This window comes from Leptosomus discolor, chromosome 16 (assembly GCF_034619465.1).
Source record: "Leptosomus discolor isolate bLepDis1 chromosome 16, bLepDis1.hap2, whole genome shotgun sequence".
NCBI lineage: Eukaryota > Metazoa > Chordata > Aves > Leptosomiformes > Leptosomidae > Leptosomus > Leptosomus discolor.
In genome coordinates, this window is record NC_141406.1 from 5,600,717 (window position 1) to 5,621,629 (window position 20,913).

General features: G+C 48.4%; 1 protein-coding gene across 1 annotated transcript; it reads right to left on the reverse strand.

The window, feature by feature from the left end:
* Positions 1-1,436: 1,436 nt before the first annotated feature.
* Positions 1,437-20,091, reverse strand: GGT5 (gamma-glutamyltransferase 5). Its single transcript, XM_009958984.2, has 12 exons — positions 19,931-20,091; positions 9,980-10,110; positions 8,252-8,341; positions 7,028-7,217; positions 6,295-6,452; positions 5,737-5,886; positions 5,302-5,435; positions 4,492-4,694; positions 3,953-4,044; positions 3,058-3,167; positions 1,817-1,924; positions 1,437-1,583 (listed from the first exon to the last, which is right to left on the reverse strand). Exons 1-12 carry the CDS (start codon positions 20,089-20,091, stop codon positions 1,437-1,439), a joined length of 1,674 nt encoding a protein of 557 aa, XP_009957286.1.
* Between the last annotated feature and the right edge of the window lie 822 nt (positions 20,092-20,913).

The window sequence follows — 20,913 nt, forward strand, 5'->3', positions numbered from 1 at the left end:
GAATACTGTCTGTGCCCATAGGGAAGTACAGCTCATAAGCTTTCAGAAAATGGAGTTGTTGGGGATCATCGGAACTTGCCCCTGGGTATTTGAGAAGAGCTTTGGGGATTTTGTTTATTTTTTCTTAAACGTTTGATTCTCTTGGCCATTCTGAGCAGGGCAAGGTTACGGAGTAACTGCAAAAGACCTTTTGTGTCCAGGTGCATGAGTTCAGGTCTCTCCTCCACAAGTTTTCTCTCTGTGTGGTAGCTCCTAAGTAGTCCTACAGTTTCCTCCTCGTGATCTTAAGGGAACGCTATAGACTAGTTGTGGTAAACAGGGAGTTGGAGTGTGTCCTGAGGGAGAAAAATATCCTGCTAACGCCTGATAATGCTGCATCACTTCTCAGCAGTCCTGGTGTTTGCCTGGCCAGGCTGAGCTCACGGTGACAACTGAAGTCTCCCGACCATGTATCCTTTGCCTTTTGAAGAAAGTTATAAAGCTTCCAAAACCAACAGCTCTTCCACTGCAGTCCTCGCCTGCCTTCACAGATGACTTACCTTCTGCCGCCATTGAGGACAGAGAACTAGCACAGACTGGGGCTCCTCTCGCCCCAGGGAGAGGCGCCCCTGGGGAACTAAGCTGAAGTCTGTCCATCCCTGGAGCAGGGGACTCGCATCGCCCCATGGGAGGCTTAGCCTCAAAAGCCACCAGCGCGCAGGGTTGAAAGAAGCTTCGGTGCAGTTACTCTGAGCTTGTGGGGCCCTTTGCATCCCCAAGGCAGACAGCAGCAGGGCAGCAGACTGGTGCTATGGTGCGCTGATTTCATCTGCCACCTTCGGGAAAAGTAGGGCTGCTTTGGATGGGAAAACCGCGAGGGGGAATGTGGAGTTTTGCTCTCTTCCCTTTCCAAACCCACCCTCTAAGCCTGGTAGCTTAAGATTTTAAAATCCTGACCCTACAGACACTCGTAATCCTCATAACCAAAACACTTGCTTATTTCACATTGCTGAGCCCCGGTAATAACAAGCTTATTGTGGCAACAGCCTGAAAGAAATAACAAGCTTATTGTGGCAGCAGTCTCTTAACTGAGACTCTCCAGCAGCAATGGAAGATACAGCTGGGTCATTTCACAGTGTTCCCAGTGGGTTTTGGACCAATTTTCCTTTCCCACTTCATATTCTGTTATTCTGAATGGCTGATGTGCTCAAGAAATACGTTTTTTTTCATATATATCACATAAGTAATGGAGGGTGTAGCTCTAAACAAGGCTGGCTGACCTGTCCTTGTATTGCCTGAGGGTGACGTGCAGTCTACTGGAATTAGGTGTAATCACAAGTTTTGCCCATACTCTAGGAGACATCCTGATGGGAACAGGCAATATTGGCACGTCCAAGCCAAAGCATGTTCTGAATCTAGTCCTCTTGTGGTTTGGTGAGTTGTGATGGTATTTTATGCTAATATCCAGCTGACTTCCCCAGCTTCCTTTTATCAGAGTAAGCAGAGATGCATTTTCCTTCCTTGGAAATTCCCTGCACAACATTCATTGCAAATTTAACTTTCTTTTCTTTATGTCCTCTTCCCAGCAGGCCGCTCCTAACCTCCTGTAGGGGGGGGGGAGAGAAGAGGAAATGGAGTGAATGGGGCAGGGGCCTGAGGTCTTAGCATTGCCAGGTGTGAAAATGAAGGATGCGTATGTGGGGTCAGGTTGAGAAAGTGAGATTTAAACAAGAAGGAGGTTAGCTAGAGGGAAAATACAAATTATTCAGGAGAGCTACAGAAGCGATCTCCTTCTCACAAAAGGAGGAGACAAGAAGACCCCAGCAAGGCCACTCACCTCACTGAAGTGTTCCTCAAACAGGATATTGTCATCTTCAGCATGCATGATGGGAGCTGAAATGGCATGTTCCAAGTCATAGCCAAACCACAGCTTGTTTACAATTGCCTGCAACGAAACAAACCCCACACCGACTGACTGGAGATACTGAACAAGAACTTGGGTCACACGCTGTCAGCCTCCACAGTGGTGTTACACCAGACCAGCTCTACCGTAAATCCTGTCTGCAGGATAGTGCAAACCCGGACTGTAAGAGAGGCTGCACTGAGTCAGACCAGAACTCCCACTAGCCTAGTCTCCTGTCTTCATGGTGACCAACAGCAGATGCTCAGGGCAAGTATTAAGAACAGGGTTAGCACACAATGGTACTTCCCAGAATGATTTCCCTGAGCCAAAGTGGTGTCCTTGAATTCAGTAGCTACTGATGGATCTTATGTCTTTCTATTGATGGTTACTCTTCCTGTTTGCAGATCAGGTCCTAGCATGGACTCCTTCCCATGCTTCTCTCTAGTTGAAGAATGATGAAGAAAAAAAAAAAATCGTTTTCCTCTTGTGGCCCTACCTGCTTTTATTTCTTGACTGCCGAACAAGATGTTTGTTAGAGATGTCATGCTTCAGCAAGCTCTTTTTCATTAGTATTTATTACTCTCTATGTATGTGTGGTGGTGGTTTTCTGGTTTTCTTGTTCTTTCTATCACATAGCTGACCTGTTTATTTTTGGGGCCCCAAGGTTTTGAGCACTTCCTAATAACTTCCTTAACTTGCTATTTAATTATTCTAACTTCTTTGCTTTCAAAAAAAGAATTCAGCGAGGTGGCTGGCACTTGCACTGGCCTCCAACCTGCAGCCTTTCGTGACTTCTAGATTGCAAATAAAACAAAGCACCAAGGAGTCGAGACCTCAGGAGAGTTGAGTAGAAAAAGCAGGTGGGACCAACCACAGCTGGAAATCTGGGAGGGCTGAAAGAACTGGCAACTGCTGTGGGTTGTCCCACCTCCTCCGATCCTGGTCCCTCCTGGTGGAAGTGCAATTCGACAGCAGAGCTGAAGCTACCTGCTGCCCTTGCCACAGAAATGCTAGAGGCAAGAAGGTGAGGATGGACTCAGTCTGCAGTGGGCCCTCCTCACTGCTGCCTTCCACACAGCAGTGCTAGCAGCAGCAAAGTAGTTCCTGTTGTTCAGGACAGCGCGTACTCCCCTTGCTCAGTGGAAGGCGTTACTGTGCAGTACCTGTGCACTCACCATAGCAGTAGCACTGATAATCCAGGCCCCACCTGCTCCTCCGATCACCAGCATGTCTCCTGTCTTGGAGATGAGAATGGAAGGCACCATGGCTGAGGGAGGCTTCTCTCCTAGAGCAGAGGCAGACAGTATTATTCCTCCCATGTGGCTCATTAGGGGGGTTGGAGGGACACACAAGTTTATCTACCTCACCCTTCATGCATTCCCCATAGAAAATCAAGCTGCTGATCATTCCTCAAGAAGCTCGAGTCTTCCAGAAAACGAGCTTCCTTGTGCTGAGACCCCACGTCACAAGAAACTGGACCTCCACGGCCCAGGCTGAACAGGCAGCATCTCTGGGTGCAGGGCACCCTACAAGTATTCAGGACTTGCTGCAGCTCATTCAACCCAGCTGAGGAACCGTGAGCGGCGATCCTGCCATCGCGGCGCTGACGTCCTCTCTCTCAGCAGACCAAGGGAGATCGCGTCAGGGATAGTTTACTTCACTGAGCAGTGTCTCTGCATCAACACTGCTGTGTTACAGAACTCGGTGTAAGCCTACGGTATTTCCTGACTGTGCATGCAACTTTTTCATAGATGAGCCTAAAAAGCCAGCAAGCCTGTCTTAGCAGTACTTTCTTCACTTCTTCTCTCCCCTCCCCATCCATCAATGATCAGCTTCAGCTTTTTTGATTTTTTTTTAATTGCATTTCCCTGGTCAGAAACCAAAACTCCCATGTTTCCATGTGAGTAGACACAGACACACTACAAGGTTTTATCCTCTGACACTTGTTCTCATCCAGACCTAGGGAAGGAAAGGATACCTGCAGTTTACAGTTAGTCCCTGCCCAGTTGTACACGGCCAGCATGTTCATCTCCTGGCCTTGTGTTCTGTTTTGAGGGTGAGAATGCTCACCTGGATTAATGCTTCTGTTTGCTGTGCAGAAATCAGCGAGCTCGTTATTTAAAATGATCCCGGTTTGGTTAGAATACACAAAGGAGCCAAACCTGCAGGGGGGGGGGAAAGAAGTAGCCTTTCAGTGCCCGGTGCTCTCCTGCTGTGGATGATATTAACTGAAAGTTGCACCCTGTGGGTTACCTCTGTCTCCTCCCAGCCTGCAACTGCCCCAGCCCCAGCTAGGGTGTCCAAAAGGCGTTTGAGCTGCTGTGCTGGAGCCAGAGACGAGCTCCCTGTTACAAGTGCGTGGGCAGATTTGCCCAGCCCACAGAAACTCAGCAGAGCTCAGCGAGTTGTTACAGCGTCGTGAACTGCAACGTTCCTTTGAGCTGACGCTCAGACCTTTGCTGCCATGCGACAAAGGCATTCATGAGTAAGAGACTGCCTAAATCTGCCAAGCCCAAGGGTTTTGTTTTTCTGTAAGCAGCTTTTGCAGGTACCCTGTGAACCTGATGTATGGCCTGTGTGACTCAATTACCAACCCCTTGGCTACTCACGGGTAGTTGATGGTGCTGGTGGCGGACACAGCACTGCCATCTGCAGCAAGCACAGAGATGTGGCTTGTGCCCTTACTTTTGTATCTGTGGTTGTGGATGGACTCCCACAAGTTGTAATGGTTGAGTGGGTGGTCACCACGGGCGTCTATTCGGCGTCTGACAAGCTCAGCAGTCTCGTCAGACAGCATGATCCTCGCAGTCACCTGCAAGCACAGCAAGGACACTGAGTTTGCGTCACCAAAGCACAGGCCTGCCTTTCTTTGGGCTCATGGAAGCCTGGGGGATTCAGCCCCAACAATCAGAGCTTGGAGACCTGCATCGGCAGCGTGAATCCCCAGACCACGCTTGTCACAGAAAATGAAACAAGGTCAGTACCTCAGCACCTCAGCACTGGCATGAGCACGTGCACAGTCTATCAGGCAAGTGAGCACCAGCCTACAGCTGAACAGAAACTGCAGACAAAGCGAGTGGCCTAATCCTGCCTCTGCCTTGGCCAGCTGAGCAGCACTGCTCTTGACTAGCAGGTCTAAGTATTTTCTTTCCTTCTGTGGCTGCAAAGCAGGAGGGTGTCAGAGCATCGCTTGGTACTGTAGCATTGTGCTGGCAGGCAGGATAGTGTGGGCAATACCTAGCCTGCTTGAGGGCTCAGCACACAGGCTAAAACGAGTTGGTGACAATGCAGGTTTAAAAAAAAAAAAAAAAAAGGCAGGAAACGGACTTCCCTGCTCCTTCTCTGCCAAGCAGCAATGCAGAAGAAACTGTCAGTGCTGTGGGTGTCTGCGGCTGCTCCTGTGCACCACGCCAGCTCACCTGAGCTTTGGAGAAGGCTGGGTCACTCATATGGGGTTTTAGCATGTTGCCAAACTTCAGGGCCTCTGCAATGCGATGGTAAGTTTCTACCTTCTCCTTGGGTGTCCCCAGTGATGCTTCACGGAGTTTATACTCTAAGGGGCAGGATGAAATGATTTTGTTAATAGACCCAAGGCAATATTTTTTCTAGAATTGTAAAATAAAAGCTGAAGGGAACCTCCTTTTCCCATCCCAGTTCTTATCAAGTTTCCCCTGTGCTTTAGGAGGATGTGGGCACAGAAACAACCAAGTACTGATTGCTGCTGTGACTTCAGTTCCTCTTGAAGCCTTGGGAAAATCATGTATCCTTTCTCCATTCTGCCCATTACTTTCCTACTGCTCTAGAGCAACACTCTTTGCAAACCTGTTGCTGCCTCTTTTCCCTTAGGAATTTACCTTCCAGTATCTTGAGGACGAACAAGAGCACAGCACCTCCCATGGGTGGTCCGGGAGAAAACACGGTGGTGTGATTGTTGAGGGTAATGTTCAGAGCTGAGGACACCTCTGCTTTGTAGGCCTGAAGGTCCTCCAGTGAGATACTGGATCCTTCAACAGAAAACCAGATGGGTAGCTGGCATTAGAACATTAACCTCTACTGGATGCTATGGGCTGGCTACATCAGAGCCTTGGTAAAGCTTGTAAAGAGCCACCCCTGTAGGCTCCAAATTTCTTCCACCAAGCTCAGCAATGTCTTCATGTGTCCTCACCTACTGCCGAATCCCAGGACATTGCAAAGCCTACGGGAGGTGGAGAGGCCAGTGCACGAGCACTATGGGTGACTGCCATGCTTCTGGGCCTGAGTTATAAGACCTGAGGAAAGGTGGCCCCTTCCCATGACAGGTACCACCCCAAGTGGCAAGCAAATGGCACGTGTTGGCTTGCCCCTGGTACTGACTCTCTGTTCGCCAACTGCGGGGAAAGGGCCTATTAGTATTCAGTGCAGCTGTTACCTACCAGCCTTCCTAATGTCCTCCACCAGGGCCTTTCCTATCTGTCCCTCATAAAATGCCGCAGCTCCATTTTCCGCTACAGCTCTCAGTGTTTGCTGCAGTGCTGGCCACCTGAAGGTCTCTCCATGCTTCAGAAACCTTTGACCGTCACATATCAGTGGGCTGTAAAGAAGAATATCCATCAGTTTGCAGCATGTGATTATTCTGTCCCCAGGGCCAATCTCTTTTTCCTACCCAAAGCTGATTTGGTTTATGCATGGTGGATTCTTTCCAAGCCAGTGCTACGCAGCAGGCTACATGGAGGAAAGTTCTTCTCAGCCAACTGCTACCCATAGCACCAGGCACTCTTTCCCCAAAGTCCCCTCCACAGGACCTAACACTTTGACCCTGGCTCAGGTCAGTGGGGCTTCTCCAAACGAGTGTCTGCTGTAGGGCCCTGCTGCCAGGTGATGATTTCCACACAGATGGAAGCAGGACACATACAGCCAGCTCCTCCTCATGAGCAGATGTGCTTAGCAGACCACCAAGCCACTCTAAATTACAAAAAAAAGTTGATGACAGACTTTTTTTTAAAAAAAAACCCAAAACAATTTCTGTACTTCTCTCACCACCACAGCAAGTATTTACTGAGCAGAAGCCGCAGCAGCAGCCTGTGCTCTATGTCAGCATGTCAGAGGAAGGGTCTGAGGCTGAGGGAACAGTGGTCCTCACACTGCAATTTCATTCATGGGTCTTACCACAGGCTTTTTCCTGGACTGGTGAAGGCTGGGTGATGGATTATTTTGTGCACAACAGGGGAAATGACAAGCGGCTCTGAAAGGAGCTTGATGGTTGGTTCAAATAGGGCTTTCCATGGTAAGCGGCCGTATCGCTTATGGGCTTCTTCATACCCACGGATTTCTCCTGGTACAGCAATCCAGTGGGGACCTGAAGAGCAGAAGGGCAGTGTCACACCCAGTAAGTCATTGGCCTGTTTCACCTCTCTGAAAGCACTCCAATGGATGGGTGGATTTGTACCGTCAGGAGTAAGGCTTCTAAAAGCAGGCTTGGGGGTTTTTCCTTTCCTTTTTCTGTTCATGTATTTCTTTCACTGCCTAAAAGGAGAGGTGGAGCCAGACTCAGAGGTGCACAGTGAAAGCACAACAGGCAACAGGCACATGTTGCAGAAAGAGAGATGGCAGCTGGACATAACAGAAAACATAACTTCCTTGGAGAAGTTAAAAAAATGTGAGAGGACAAGGCCCTGAGCAGCCTCTGACATCCCTCTGCTTTGAACAGGAGTTGGAGCAGAGACCTCCAATTGTCCCTTCCAACCACAGTTGCTCCTGATTGCTTTGCAGGCTCTTCTGCCAAGGATAAGGACACCTCCTCCAGGAACTAGGACACACCCCGAAAGAAAATGTGCTAGGGAAGGAGAATGAATGCAGCAAGAAATGTGGAGAGATCCAAGATGTGCTGCTAAAGTGAGAGTACCTGCTGCCAAAACAATAACAGCAAATGGACGTGGTAGCTGAGCTAAGCTGGAGCCCAGCAACTCAACTCCTGATGCTGCCATTGCTTCCCCGATATAAGGACATGGGCAAGTGCACTAGGCTGACTTCTTTCATTTCCAGAAAGGCTGAGCAGCTATTGGCCTTATTTTTCTCCGTAAGAACTGCTGAGAAATTAGTGCTTTGGGAAATCTGATCTTGAAATGCAGACTTCCTATAAGGAGAATTTACACAACGGTGTCTCCTCATGCTCTGCTCCCCACCCCCTCACTGGTCAAGTTGCCAATGTTACCACTAAACACGAATTTTATGGACCTAATATTTTTTCTTCAATTTGCAAAAATCAATCCAGGAAGAGCATAAGCAGTTAAACAGAACTTCACATGAAGTCAGCAAGGTCTTTGGTTTCCCCCACCCTGAGCTTTGTGCGCTGCACGCCCGGAGGGCACACAGCCCCGTCTCTGTCCTTACCGATGGGCAAACCAGCAGCACAGCCAGACAACAGATCGTGCGGAAACACTCGTGGGACTGTCTCGCGGGCATTGATCACCTCGACTGTTCCTAGAAAGGAGAAGGGGAAAATGGGTAACGCTGTCTTCCTGAAGCAGGTGGCCATCTCAGCCAGCTGTGAGCACCACACAGGCTGCTGGCCCAGCGCCCGCGGCACCGTGCCGAGCCGCCCTGACGCCTTTTGCCCAATGCATCAAGCACCCCTGCAGGGCCAGGCTGCCGGCGGCACACGCTGCCGTTTGCTCCCGTGCTTCTCTTTAGAGCAAACCGAGCGGTGCCTGCCTCGAGGCACCCAAGGCCCAGGGACAAGGCCAGGGCCTGCCTCCAGCCAGTTAAGGTTGGCCCCAGGGCTCTGGGGCCTGGGACATGGGCCGGGACTTCCTACTTCACGTCTGATTTCTTGTACTTCCTCTACAGGTGGGATATGTCAGAGACATAACGTGAGCCTCGCGCTCCTTGGTGGACTGTTTTCCAAGTGATGGTGAGGCATGTCCATCAATGTTTATAAACAGAATGGTGATAGTGAAAGACCCTCTATGTATCAGGAAGCTTACCCCTGTAACCCACCGCAAAACAAAACAAAAACCACAAACAAACCCACAAAAACCCACTTGTATACACTCGTATTTCAGGTCTAGCCTATTATTTCGCCTCCTTCTCTGCCTTGTATTTATCTTTTCCTATCACAGTCCATAGAGCCAGCTGTGCTGCAGGAGCCCACAGTGCTACCTAGTGTACCAAGTACCTGAGCCATGTATGGCCATGTGCTGCAGGGTAATTCATGTAGCAGAAGAGGACTGTTGATAGGAGGCAAAGTTACATGGCTCTGCCAAAAGGGAAAAAAGAAAAAAATATAGGTGTTTTGCCAAATTATGCTATTGCATAAGATACACCCAAGCATTTCCAAACTCACAACTCTGTGTTGTTTGGCAAGGTTTTAAAACTACAATATTGTTACTGTGTTCATTGTTGATTTTACTGCTTAGTTCTATAAGCTCTGGGGGCTTTTGGGAGCCAAGACAGTTAAAAAACCCCAAACATTAAAAAAATAAAAGCAAGAACACAACCCTAGGGGCTAAGCCAAACACAGAAAGGCTTCCCAGCAGGCCCTGAACATTGCCGGATTTAGATTTCTGAAGTGAAGGTGCATCCCCTGGGACAGGAAGTCTCACCGCCGCTTTGGGGAGTCCTACCCACGCCAGCGAGGGCAGTGTGAGCTGCAGCCCCCATGTCGGCAGGCACTGGTGCCCCTGAAGTCCCAGACTGGGGGCTCAGCTGAGCCACTGACAGCCCCCCGCTGCTGCGCTCGCTGCCAGCACACACGCCTCCCTCCGCTCCCCTCTGCCCCCACGGCAGCCCAGAGGCAGCTCAGCGAGCACCGGGCCGCGCTGGCAGCGATGTGGCTCGGAAATATGATTTACGATTGCTTAGGAGCGGGAAGGAGAGGCAAGGTCTGTTCATGTTAAATCCAACGCCCTTTCCCACCCCCCACGTCCTTGCTGTGAAAAGACGCGCTCCCTGCAACGGATGCTTTGGGTTAAGAGCAAAAGCATGGTTTGTGACCAGAGGATGCAGCTTGTGTATTCAAAAAATTGCTCTGAGAGAACATGGAGGACCCTGACTTCTCCATGGCAGCTGAGTGTCTGCAGGGAGACAGGGCACCATGGAGAGGCCAGGGCTGGCTCATACCTGTGCTGGCATTATAGATGGTAAATACGACCCCACCACCCAGGCCCGAACTCTGAGGGTTCATCACCGAGGTGCAGATCAAGCCAGCGATGGCAGCATCCACAGCTGTGCCTCCACTTTTCAGGATGTCCCTGTGGTGGAAAGGGAAGAAAAAAGGTAATGTTAAAATCCAGGGATGCTGGAATGGCGAAGCCACATGAAAATGTCTTCTGGGGCACTTGCAAGGCAGCGCCAGCTTGAAGAGCAGCTAGCAGTTGGAGAAAGCTATCTGCAGCAGTGTGGGGTGTGAGAGTGCAGAACGGCACCTTCCTCTGTGGGAGTGAGAAAGAAAAATTAATGGGAAAGAAGGGAGAGTCTGCAGGAAGAAAGAGCAGCTGGGGCCAGACCTGTGCGAGGCTGGTGTTCCTCTGGGCAAAGCGTGATCGGACAGAAAGCACTGCAGCCGCTTACAGCTGACAAAAAGGGACAGCAAGGAGCTCACAGATGTGGAGAAGGATGCTCTCAGCAGAGGACAGAGCTTTCCACATGCTGGGAACCAAACAACTGATTTCTAGCTCCCCACCTACCGTTCCCAAGAAAAAAGCCTATGCTGGTCAACAGGATGGGGGCACTGAAGCAGGACCGATGCGTCCATGTGAAGCAAACTCCTGAGACTTAACAGGTCAATTAGCACAAAATTCAGGCCTTACTTCACTGCTCCTGCAATGTGCCTTCCTGGGCTTATGTGATATTATCACAAAAACCCCACCTCCTCCCTGTATCCCCAAAAGCAAACCAAAAAGTCAAACAGGAAAAAAAAACCCTCAACTGTTTCTACCCAGGCACAGCCACACCAAAGAACACACAGGCATTAAGGCAGCCTCATGCTGTTGAAAGCAATGAGTTTGTGCTAGAGAAACGTGCCTCAACAAACACTTCCTTCAAGTGCCATTGTAATAATAAAAAAAAATCTTTTCATTGCAGTGGACGTGCAGTGGGGTGGGGTTTCCTTGCACAGCCTGCCAGCAGCCAGCCCTGATATTTCCTAGGAAGGTTTCTGGCTGTTTGGATAGGGATATTGCTTGGATAAGGCAAAGCCAGAAGGGAAAGTGGAATAGTTCATTAATCAGAGTGCAACTGCTCCCAGGGGCCACAACAGGACACGGAGCACATATAGGGACTGCTGTTTATTTTACATCCATTGATGTGGCTGGGACCTGCTGGGGCTGGGAACAGGATGCTGCCAGCAGGCACACTGATTGTGGCTTTCCTTTGTTTCTGTAAGGAAATGGCAGGTCGACAAGTCAAAAGAAATGGTAAGGAACCTCCGAGCTTTCTGTTTGGGGTCTGCATGGCTTTTAGCCACCTAGCAGCGAGCTGCTCCCTGTCTGTAGCTCTGAAAACAGACACTGAGGCTCAGGCTCACCCATTCATCTCCTTGCAGCAGGGGTAAGACTCTCACCACACACAAATGTGCCTGAGTGGTGTTTTTCTGAAAGTGAAGCTTTTAATAGAAAGGAAGGACAGGAGGGCTTCATGAGAAACTGAGTTACCCTTGCAGGAGGCCCAGACAACATGTTAGAAAGTTGATGAAAGAGAAGAACCACTACACTGGCCTGGGAGAGTGCTCTCCAGAGCCCCTGGATTATGGGCTCTGGAGGCAGCACACGTACAAAGCCTGGTGCCAGGGAAAACCGTGGACCTGAGATAATCTGCAGCAAAAAACGAAATTAAAAAGAAACTTTGAGATTGTATGGTATTCATTTCAATGCAATGCATTAAGACCTTAGCATGGAACATAAGACACATTTTCCCAAAGCCTGAAAAGCACCAGATTCTCACCCACATTCCCAGCCACGTTGCCATTGTGGCATTCATACACATTCATTGTGTAAGTGGTTGCACATCTCTCATTCTCTCTTGTCCCAGGGCCCTCCTGCCACTCCTTCTGAGGCTGCTGCCATACACTCCTCACCATTTCCCCTGTCCTCACCACATCTCCTCCTCCTGGAGGAGCACTCCCTGACAAAGATCCTCACCCCTTCCTATGTCATTTTGTGATGGTTGTACCTGCTCCAAAAGATAAGCTGTTCCCACCCCCGCCCCACCCCGATCTGCACCAAGCCAGCATGCTCTGCACTGGAACTGCATTAACTTAGCGTGCTTTAAAGGGTGACCACAGTTAATCAATTTATTAATTTATTGTTTGTACACCTAGATGGCCTGTTTCTGGATGATGCTGATTTTTTGATGTTCCCAAGTACTTGCTTATGAAAGTGACATTTTGGGCTCTATACCCTTTAACTATTGCAACTGTAATGCCATAGGCACCAAGCATACAAACCTGACAGTTTCTTAGCATGACTTTATCTATGCTTTGTCTCTCCAACATAGAGCCAGGATAACAAAAGCCATGTAAACTCTAGTTTGCAGCTGTGCCCTTGGCTCCCACTGAGATCAGGGAGGACAAATGAGGTCTCAGTCTCAGCAGAAGTATGTATCCAGCTGCTAAAGAGAGCAGCAAACTTCTCCAGGGAGCTGAGACGTGGAGTCTTACTGCCATTGGCAAAAGGCACACAGATTTCCTGAAAGCATCACAGAACAAGTGGGAGGAGGACGTTCACCGACCAGCGGAGAGGCCTTCAGCAGCGCTGCCAGGATGGACACGTCCTGCCTGGCACGGGTGAGGCAAATCAAGTGCTTATTTATGAGCACTGATTACTCCAGCCTGCGAGTCCACCCAATAGTTTTCAGATGGTCATACCCAAGACACTGACATTGTACATGCCTCAGGAAGGCAGGAAAGCCAGAGATAGTCTTTATTGTTCCTGCTCTGTGCCTAGCACAGTGGAGCCCTGATTCTTAGCTGTGCTCCTTGGTGTTAATGCAATATAGAGCAAAAATAACACAAACAGCCAACACAGAGACACCCTTTCACAAAAAGGAAAGCATGTTTTGCGTTGTCCTTGGTCACGAGCCCTCATTAATAGCATTCTGCTATATAAACAAGATGACAAGAAAAACAGAAAAAAGTGCTTTCCATTCCTGTCTACAGTGTCTATATTGGTGGCAACCATCGCCTGTGGTGGCACAGACCGCATCTAACAACACACAGGCAAACCTGTTTCTTGCTCAAGGGAAGGAGGGCTTTCCACCTGCCTTTCAGTGAGCACCACGGGATGGAGAGCTAGCACACTGTGCGCCATCTGAGACCATCTCAGTGTGGGACGGGCTGTGTGATGCCCATGGTCGTTTCCCTGCTGCTTCTTTGGTGGACAAGGGTTAGGGGGAAGGGGAGCTGACATTTCTCCCCAAAACTAGGCATTATCTTGGCTCTTCCCAGCCTGTCAGGAAGCACCCCAGACCCAAGTCTCGCAAACACATCCTGGAGGGCTCGCACACCACAATGATAGTGTTTCCCTGGCTCTGTGGGGGTGCATGTGCCTTTTTCACTTGCACCCCAGCGCAGGGGCCATCCCATGACACAGGACAGGCACGGTGGTAGCTTAGGAAAAGCAAATCTTACAGCTGGGCTTTTAGCTCAAGCTCAGAAACAACTCAACCCAGCAAGGGTAAAACCAAATCCTAATCAGGGTTTTTTAACAAGATTTATTTTGAGCTGTGTTGCCAGGAGGCCTGATACGTGTCCTGTATCATCAGCACAGGGTCCAGGGCCCCCAGCCATTTTATGCTATCTGCAGACTAGCTCCCAGTCCCAACAGCTTTCCCTTCAGCCTCTCTGGAGCCTGAAATACAACAAAAAACACTCTCCGAGCTGGCTCTTGATATATCACACTCAGCTCCCCGTGCCTGGTTCACCCAGTTTCAGCCAGAGCTCTGCCACTTCCTCAGAAGTGATGCCTGGGGAATTTAGGGTCATTATGTCCTTCTCATCTAGCTAGACTGGCAGAGTACACCCTGTCCCATTAGGCTGCTCCCTTTATATGGGATCACTGCTACAACTATCTTAATTATAATGCAAAACCCTGGAGAGACACATGACCCCTCAAAGTGTGGTGCCTTACCAGGTCTCTCTAGAGCTATCTTAGTGCTACAGCTGACAAGATCTGATAACAACATGTTTTGTCCTATATCCTTCCTGACACTCAGTTTCAGCTTTAGGGTTTGGCCACCAATGGAGTTTCCTCAAAGTCAGGAGCAGAAGAGGATGTAAACGACCAAGTCCCGCTCCAGCAGCAGCAAAACAGGGATTATGCCCCATGAAGGGTGAAGGACGGCATTTTGCTCACACAATCCTCACAGCAAGGACGGGCTGGGCTGGGCTGGGCTGGGCTGGAGACCAAGTCTGCTGTTCTGCCCTGGGCTAGAAGGAGCTCTGAAGCCACTTTAAATACACTGAAAATGCTAAGGTATTAAATTATATTGACTTTTTTTTTTCTTCCTGGTAAAGAAGGCTGGGGGCTGGGAGACCACCCCTTAAAAATAGCAGCTGCCTGCTTAAGATTTATGAAAAGCAAAAGCAACAGCTATTTCTGTAAAAAAGGGCCAGCTGCCAAATATAAAACTGTTAAAATTCAAGAATAAGGGAAGGCAAATCCTTTGGGATACAAACATTCATAAGAAATGTTTATATTTATATTGCTGGGCCATCACTGAAAAGGATTCTTGCAGCAGATTTTCTGCCTAGAACTGAGCTTCCCAGGACCACAGACATTTTCTGACTGTTAAACTCTCACCATTCTCACCCTCTCCACCACCCTGTCCCCCAGGCGGGTGTTTGTTCCAGAAAAAGCCAGTTCCCAGGGTTTATGCTAGGCTACCCTGGAGAAGTGGGATCGGAGCTGGCTGCTGGGCTAGGTCAGGTCAGCTCGCCTCACTGCAGCGAATCCCATCACTGGGAAAGAGCACTTTTCCTAAAGCTTTCCCTGGCCTTATGCTGGCTCTTGCTTCTGCCATTTGGGAAACAAACAGATGCAGAGCTCAAACAGCACATTGGTAGGGAATATAAAGCTTTTTGTGTGATTGATGGAAAAAGCCTCTTCTATTACCAGGAGGGAACACGTGGCTCAGAGGTGAAGGTGGGTTTGGGTACTGCCCGCTGCCAGGGCAATCACCTCCTTTACTCCTTCACGGCTTCTTCACATGAGGACAAATGACTGAGGTGGACTTTGGTACCAAATCCACATCCTTGGGTTAAAAACTGCTCTGACCCTCCTTTTAGCCTCCAATCCCTCTTCATCAAAGTGTTTCACTTCATTCAGGGACACGTTCTCTTCCAGTACAGGGCCCTTGTCCGGACCAGACAGCTGTGCAGTACCGCTTTCAGACTCCAAGCTCCAGCAGTAAAACCATTCAGAACAAAAGACCCAACCTCATTCAGCACCGAGACCGGGCACTGATGGCTAAGAGCAAGTCTAGCACAGGACCTGCCAACAAGGATGATGACACACTGGAGGCTTGCTGAAATTGCTCACTTACTGCAGGGAGCCAAGAAGTTGCATAAAGAGTTCAGAAAATCCAACCGTACACATCCCAAGAATATAGAAACCCCATCTCCAGAGCTGGAAAACCCAAGCCTGAAGATGACAGCTGAGCACAACTGAAGAAAAAGAGCAGCAAACAAGGGCTGTGAGTCTGTCCCCCACCTCCTGCTTGTACTAACAAATTACAAAGCCACACAGTTCCTCCACCGACCCTTTCTTCACAGCTGAACTATCAGTGAGGGAAACACAAGGGCCCTGAGGTGTCTTCCCCAACCCACCATCCCACTTCTTAAAAGACAAGATTGCTTTTCAGGCAAGAGGTTCAGTTCAGTTCTTCTCAGTAAGTTCAGCTGAAAGTTCTATTAGGAGCACACAGACTCTGTCTTAAATAGCAGCATCTTAAACCAACACAGTATCATGTAATGCCCCAGGAATTTCATTATTGCTAATGACAACTCACACAGCATGTGGCTTGAGTTTCTTTGGTCTTTTTTAAAGGAAACGAGATTTTTTTAAATTAAAGAATAAATTTTATAAGTAGGTCAGAGATTAGGTGCTGCTTTTAGCTTCCAAGACTTTAGGCATTGAACTGGAGAGATTGGTTTCATGCCCATCCTGCACTGGAGGTTCTCTGACCATCCCCTGTATCCCCCTCCCCAGGAGCTCGAGGAGGATTTGCAGGATGAAAGGGGTGGCTGTGCAGGGACAGCCCAGGTCCCAGCAGAGAGAGGGTGTGCTGGATGAGCGCGGGAGAGCCGGGACAACCGGCACTGTTGAATCTCTCTGTGGTGTGCCTTTAGGCGCTGGTTGCAATGACTCCTGCTCTCACCAGGGGAGCGGGCAGGCAGGCTGACAGGTTCAATTACCACATGTGGCTTTCATTTGGTTGTAGCTTTGCCATAGCCAAGCCACTAAGTTTAACTCTTTTTTTCCCAAGGTGCTGGTGGTCAATCTTTTCCTTTTTGTATGTTTCCACTACAAGCTTTCAGCAATTACTGAAAAATTGGACTGAGGAAATTTGCTGGTTTTTCCTTATTTCACTTGTTTTAAACTCCTCTAGAAAATTTGTAAGGAGACTCTGCAGCGTGCCAGTACAAAGCCAGAGATGCAGACTGCTTCCAGTTCAAACAATTCACTAATCAGGCCAAGTTATTTGCTTTGGGGAAAAAAACCCAAAACTTATCATTAAAAATTTTGATCATATCAATCATATAGGGGTTTTGTACTTATTTTTATATATACAAAAATGCATATGTGTGTGGTCATCAATGAATTAACCAGGGTTGGTAGATTAATTCTCCTGTGATTTCTAAGCAATGATAGCAGAAAGGAGCCCATTCCAGCCCTGAGCTACAGAGGCTAAGCACAGGGTCCTTGAAAAAACTGCATCTGGTAACAGCCACGGCTTTAGGGCATGGAAAAAACCAAGCAAATTGTTATCCTTAGTGCTGTCCAGGCTGGACCATGAGCAAGGTCAAACACAGAGGAGATGGGAGAGGAGTGAGATGGCTGAGCTGTGGAGGCAGCATCACGTCAGAAGAGAGTCCATGAGGCTGAGCAGCTTAGGAGTCGGGGGGTGGTGGGGTGTTGGTGGGATAGGACCAGAATTACTGACTGCACACCAGCACAAAGAGATGGGTACATGTGGGAAGGAGCAGCCACAGAGCTGAGGCTGAGGCAGCAATTCGGCAGAAGAGGGCAGCAGCATGAGTAGCAACAGGCCCAGCAGCGACTCAGGAGCAGGAGTACAGGTCCCAGCTCTTGTGCCATCGGGAATCTCGCCATGTATGATTGCTCGCCTAACTCCTCAACGCTTTACAATATTCCAAGTCCAAACAGCCAGTGTAAAAAATTGCAAGCGTTTGCATCACTGCAGAATAAGAGTGAAGACCTAAACACAGTACTTAGTAAGAAACACAAAAAAAACCCAAGATTAATTATTACTTCTTGTTTTATCTCTCCTAATTCTCATGAATTTAGGAGTTTAATTATTTTTGAATATCAGAAGTCAACAGCATTGTTGTAATCTCAAAACCAGTTGACTGGCTCGGCAGTGTCTGGGAAGGAGTTAGGGTTGTGCATCGAGGGATGTTTGGCTTTGCCCAACTCTGTTGCAGAAGTTAAGTAGCAAATGAAGTGGCAGCTCATACGTGGGGACAGCAGGGCCTAATGGCTAAGACTGCTCTGAGAAACTGGATTTTATTGTTACTGCTGTGACAAAATTCCTATGTAATGCTAAAATCTTGTTGAGCAAAGATTAGGCAGGAGGCTGCTGTATGCCCTTACCCTGCAGAATCACACAGGAGGTCAGTGCAAGTTGTACCCTGAGCAGCGCAGATGCTCTGAAAGGTCAAAGCAACTCTGATGTGGCATCCACGCAGTATAATTGCCACATTAGACTTCCTTATATATACCCGTGAGATAACATCATTTTCTCACTTTGCAGATTGCGATGAGAATTAATTTAGTGGTGACTATCATGTGCTAATAGCGAAGAGCTACAATGTGACAGAAATGTCTGGGAGAATATCAACAAGGTTACATGCAGTACAGAGCACACACTAAGGTTTCTCCAAAGAAAAAATGTTCCTTCCTTACAAGTTACCACTGTGGGCCAGTGGGGACAAAGGGAGATATAGAATAATGACAAAGGGCAAATGCTACACAAAGCTTCCAATCAAAAGCTCTGCTGCAGACGAACATTTTTTATAAACAGTTTTACTTTTATGATGTATTGCAAGAACATGAGCAGATAGCTCAAGCTGGTAGAACAACACGGGGGTTTGGTTCATTCCAAGCAGAATGACAGCATGAAATCAGCAGAAAGGTTTCCAAGAATGGCTGGTGGTGAAGGCTACCAGGAAAAGCAGAAGACAGCATGCAGCAGTAGGGAGTAGAGTTAACCACTGAGCAGAGGGTGAGTGGTGTAGAGCCAAGGTGAAGGAGGAGAATAGTCTTGGCTACAGAGATCCAGGGGGGTTGGCAGGGCTGGGGGAGAGAGCTGATACATTTGGAGCAGAAGGACATGATGTGCAGATGCCCCAGGCTGGGGAAAAGGAGGGAAAATATGTGATGGGAAGTTGGAGCATGGGTGGAATTTTGTAGGGATCATTGGCAAACTATTTGTAGGAAATCAGTCAGACTGGAGGGACACGATAGACTTTGTCAGCAAGTGCACTGGAGGTGCAGCTACAGCAATGGTCGAGGCTATGGAAGCAGGTGGAGATTCTTGCAGAGAGAAGTGAAGGAAACAGACGACAGCCCAGCAGCAGTAGCCAGCTAGCCAAAGCTTCTCAGATCACAGATTTCCGTGGCTCTCACTTCAGTGCCTTCCATCTGGTTTTACATTACTTCAAGTTAAAAATTACAATAGCTGCAAAACAAGTGCTGTGGTTTTCCCAGCAGATTCTTTAGGTAATCCAATAACGTATTTTCCTCTATGTCCATTAATACAGATTTAAAAGATACTTCTTCGGCCCTCTGAAGAACTAACCTGTGGCTTAGCATATAACCCCCCATCTCATTCCTTGACATATGTGCACCCACAGCACATTTCTCCAACTACTCACAAATGCCGTGTCAGCACATCACTGCAAGAACCACGTGCACGACACGGCAAGCGTGGTGTAAGGGCACCACATCTTCTCGCACCCCTCCAGCCACAAGGCAGAGCACACCGCTCCAGCACCCACTGCCAGAGCACCCAGCATCGCAAGCAGCTTGTGAAGTTCCATCCTTCTACTTTCATGTGCACAAGTGTTCAAGAACTGAAGTAACAGTAAAATAATAACACAAGAGTCAAAACGTTTGAGATAGAAGTTGCTACACAAACTGAAGTGTCACAACCTGGGCAGCTAGACTTTTTTTTTTTTTTAAATCTACATCTTTCCTTCCAAATGATGTAAGGATGTCTTTTGTACTTACTGTCTTGGCTGAATTTCAGTTAAATCTGTCCTTTGCTTTCCAATACAGAGTGTCTGTCTTGACAGCAGACACACCTGCTGCAGGCTTCAGTCCAGAAACACACACCCTAAAGGCTGGGGTGCCCAGTGCCCCTTACCTTCTCAGCCTTCCTGCCTGCCTTGCCTCTGCTGAAGCCCAGCTGCAGCTCTCTGCTTGTTCCTCTCACTTCATCCTTAATTTATTCCTAAGCCACTTAGCCAGGCTTACTTACCACCATGAAACAAACAGTTAATTTCCTGCTTCCCCACTTAAAAACAACCTTCCATTTGCATACTATAAATATCTGTACCTTCCAAAAGGCCATACATTTGCGGAACTGCAATTTTTTTTGACATTGGATAATGAAAATAAGCATCAACAGCAGAGGCAGGGCTCCATTTGCTCTCTGAGCTGCTCCACTGCCGATGGAGAGCACCCAGGGAGCAGCATTGCTGCTCAGGCCCAGCAGCAGGGACAGGGCAGAAACCCAGCTCACTCCGGTAGTTAGTTTGTGTCCCGTCGGTCAGTCCGAGTCCGTGACACACAGAACAAGTAACCCAAAAAACCAAGAGGTCCGTGCACATACCGGCCGATGACAGAGCAGGTCTCGGTGTCAGCAGCCACGGCACCGTGCAGGTAGCGCTGAGGACCGCACTTGGGCTGAGTCAGGATGACCACGAGCACAACCACCACGGCCAGCACCCCGAGGGTCAGCAGCACCAGGCAGCAGATCTTCCCCGTAGACATGTCTGCTCCTACGCGGCTCGAGGCAGCCGGGAAGCTTTCACTCCTTTGGCAAAGGCGCCTGCTGTGCTCAGGGTGGAAGTAGAGGAACCCAGCAGTTTTGGGAGGGACGTCTCACTGAAGTAGTCTCTGGCCCCTGCGACTGAGAATTACATTCTTTTTAAGATTAAAAGCTGCTAAAAAAGAAACAGTGTACTATTTCTTTCCTGCTCTCTTACATGCGAGAGGCTTTTCACTCTCTTTAAACACGTTTTCTGGCATATCCACCATATGCCTTTTTTTTTTTTTTAAGTCTCTGATGAAAACATTTAACACATTCACTGCTGGAGCACTTCAAAATGAAATCTCTACCCTGCTTATTGGCTTCACACAACTTCCTGCCTTCACATTCTTGCCACATAGAGCAATTACTAAACAAAGGCAGCCTACATGGTGGGTCACTGGAAAAATTGTAACATCAATCCTACATTGCAAACCCGGGGCATTTTCTTTCCATAAGACTGCTCAAAAAAGTAAACTAAATACAAAATACAAAGCTGGAACCCTCATATTTACTCTTACTTTACCTTACAGTTTATTATAATCTCACTTATTTACTTTTTTCATCATTAAATCTTGCTAGTGTTCATACCATACATCTTCTGTAAATAAGCATAACAATATCTTGAATAAAGCAGCACACCTCTGCACTTCTGCAAAACATTAGAGCTAAAAGCTCTGGGGTCCAGCCTGTATCAGTCAGCAACCACAGCACTCAGGACGTGAACGGCTGCTAAACGGGACCAGACGTGATTCCTAACAGAGCAGTGATGAGCAGCATGAATA

What these genes read in the sequence shown, in the direction of transcription:
- GGT5 (XM_009958984.2), bottom strand. Translation starts at nt 20,091, where the DNA reads ATGTCTACGGGGAAGATCTGCTGCCTGGTGCTGCTGACCCTCGGGGTG. An exon ending in ACCTGCTCTGTCATCGGCCG is followed by an intron (nt 10,111 to 19,930) that starts GTATGTGCACGG and finishes TTTCCACCACAG; the next exon opens with GGACATCCTGAAAAGTGGAG. An exon ending in TTATCAGTGCTACTGCTATG is followed by an intron (nt 1,925 to 3,057) that starts GTGAGTGCACAG and finishes GTTTCGTTGCAG; the next exon opens with GCAATTGTAAACAAGCTGTG.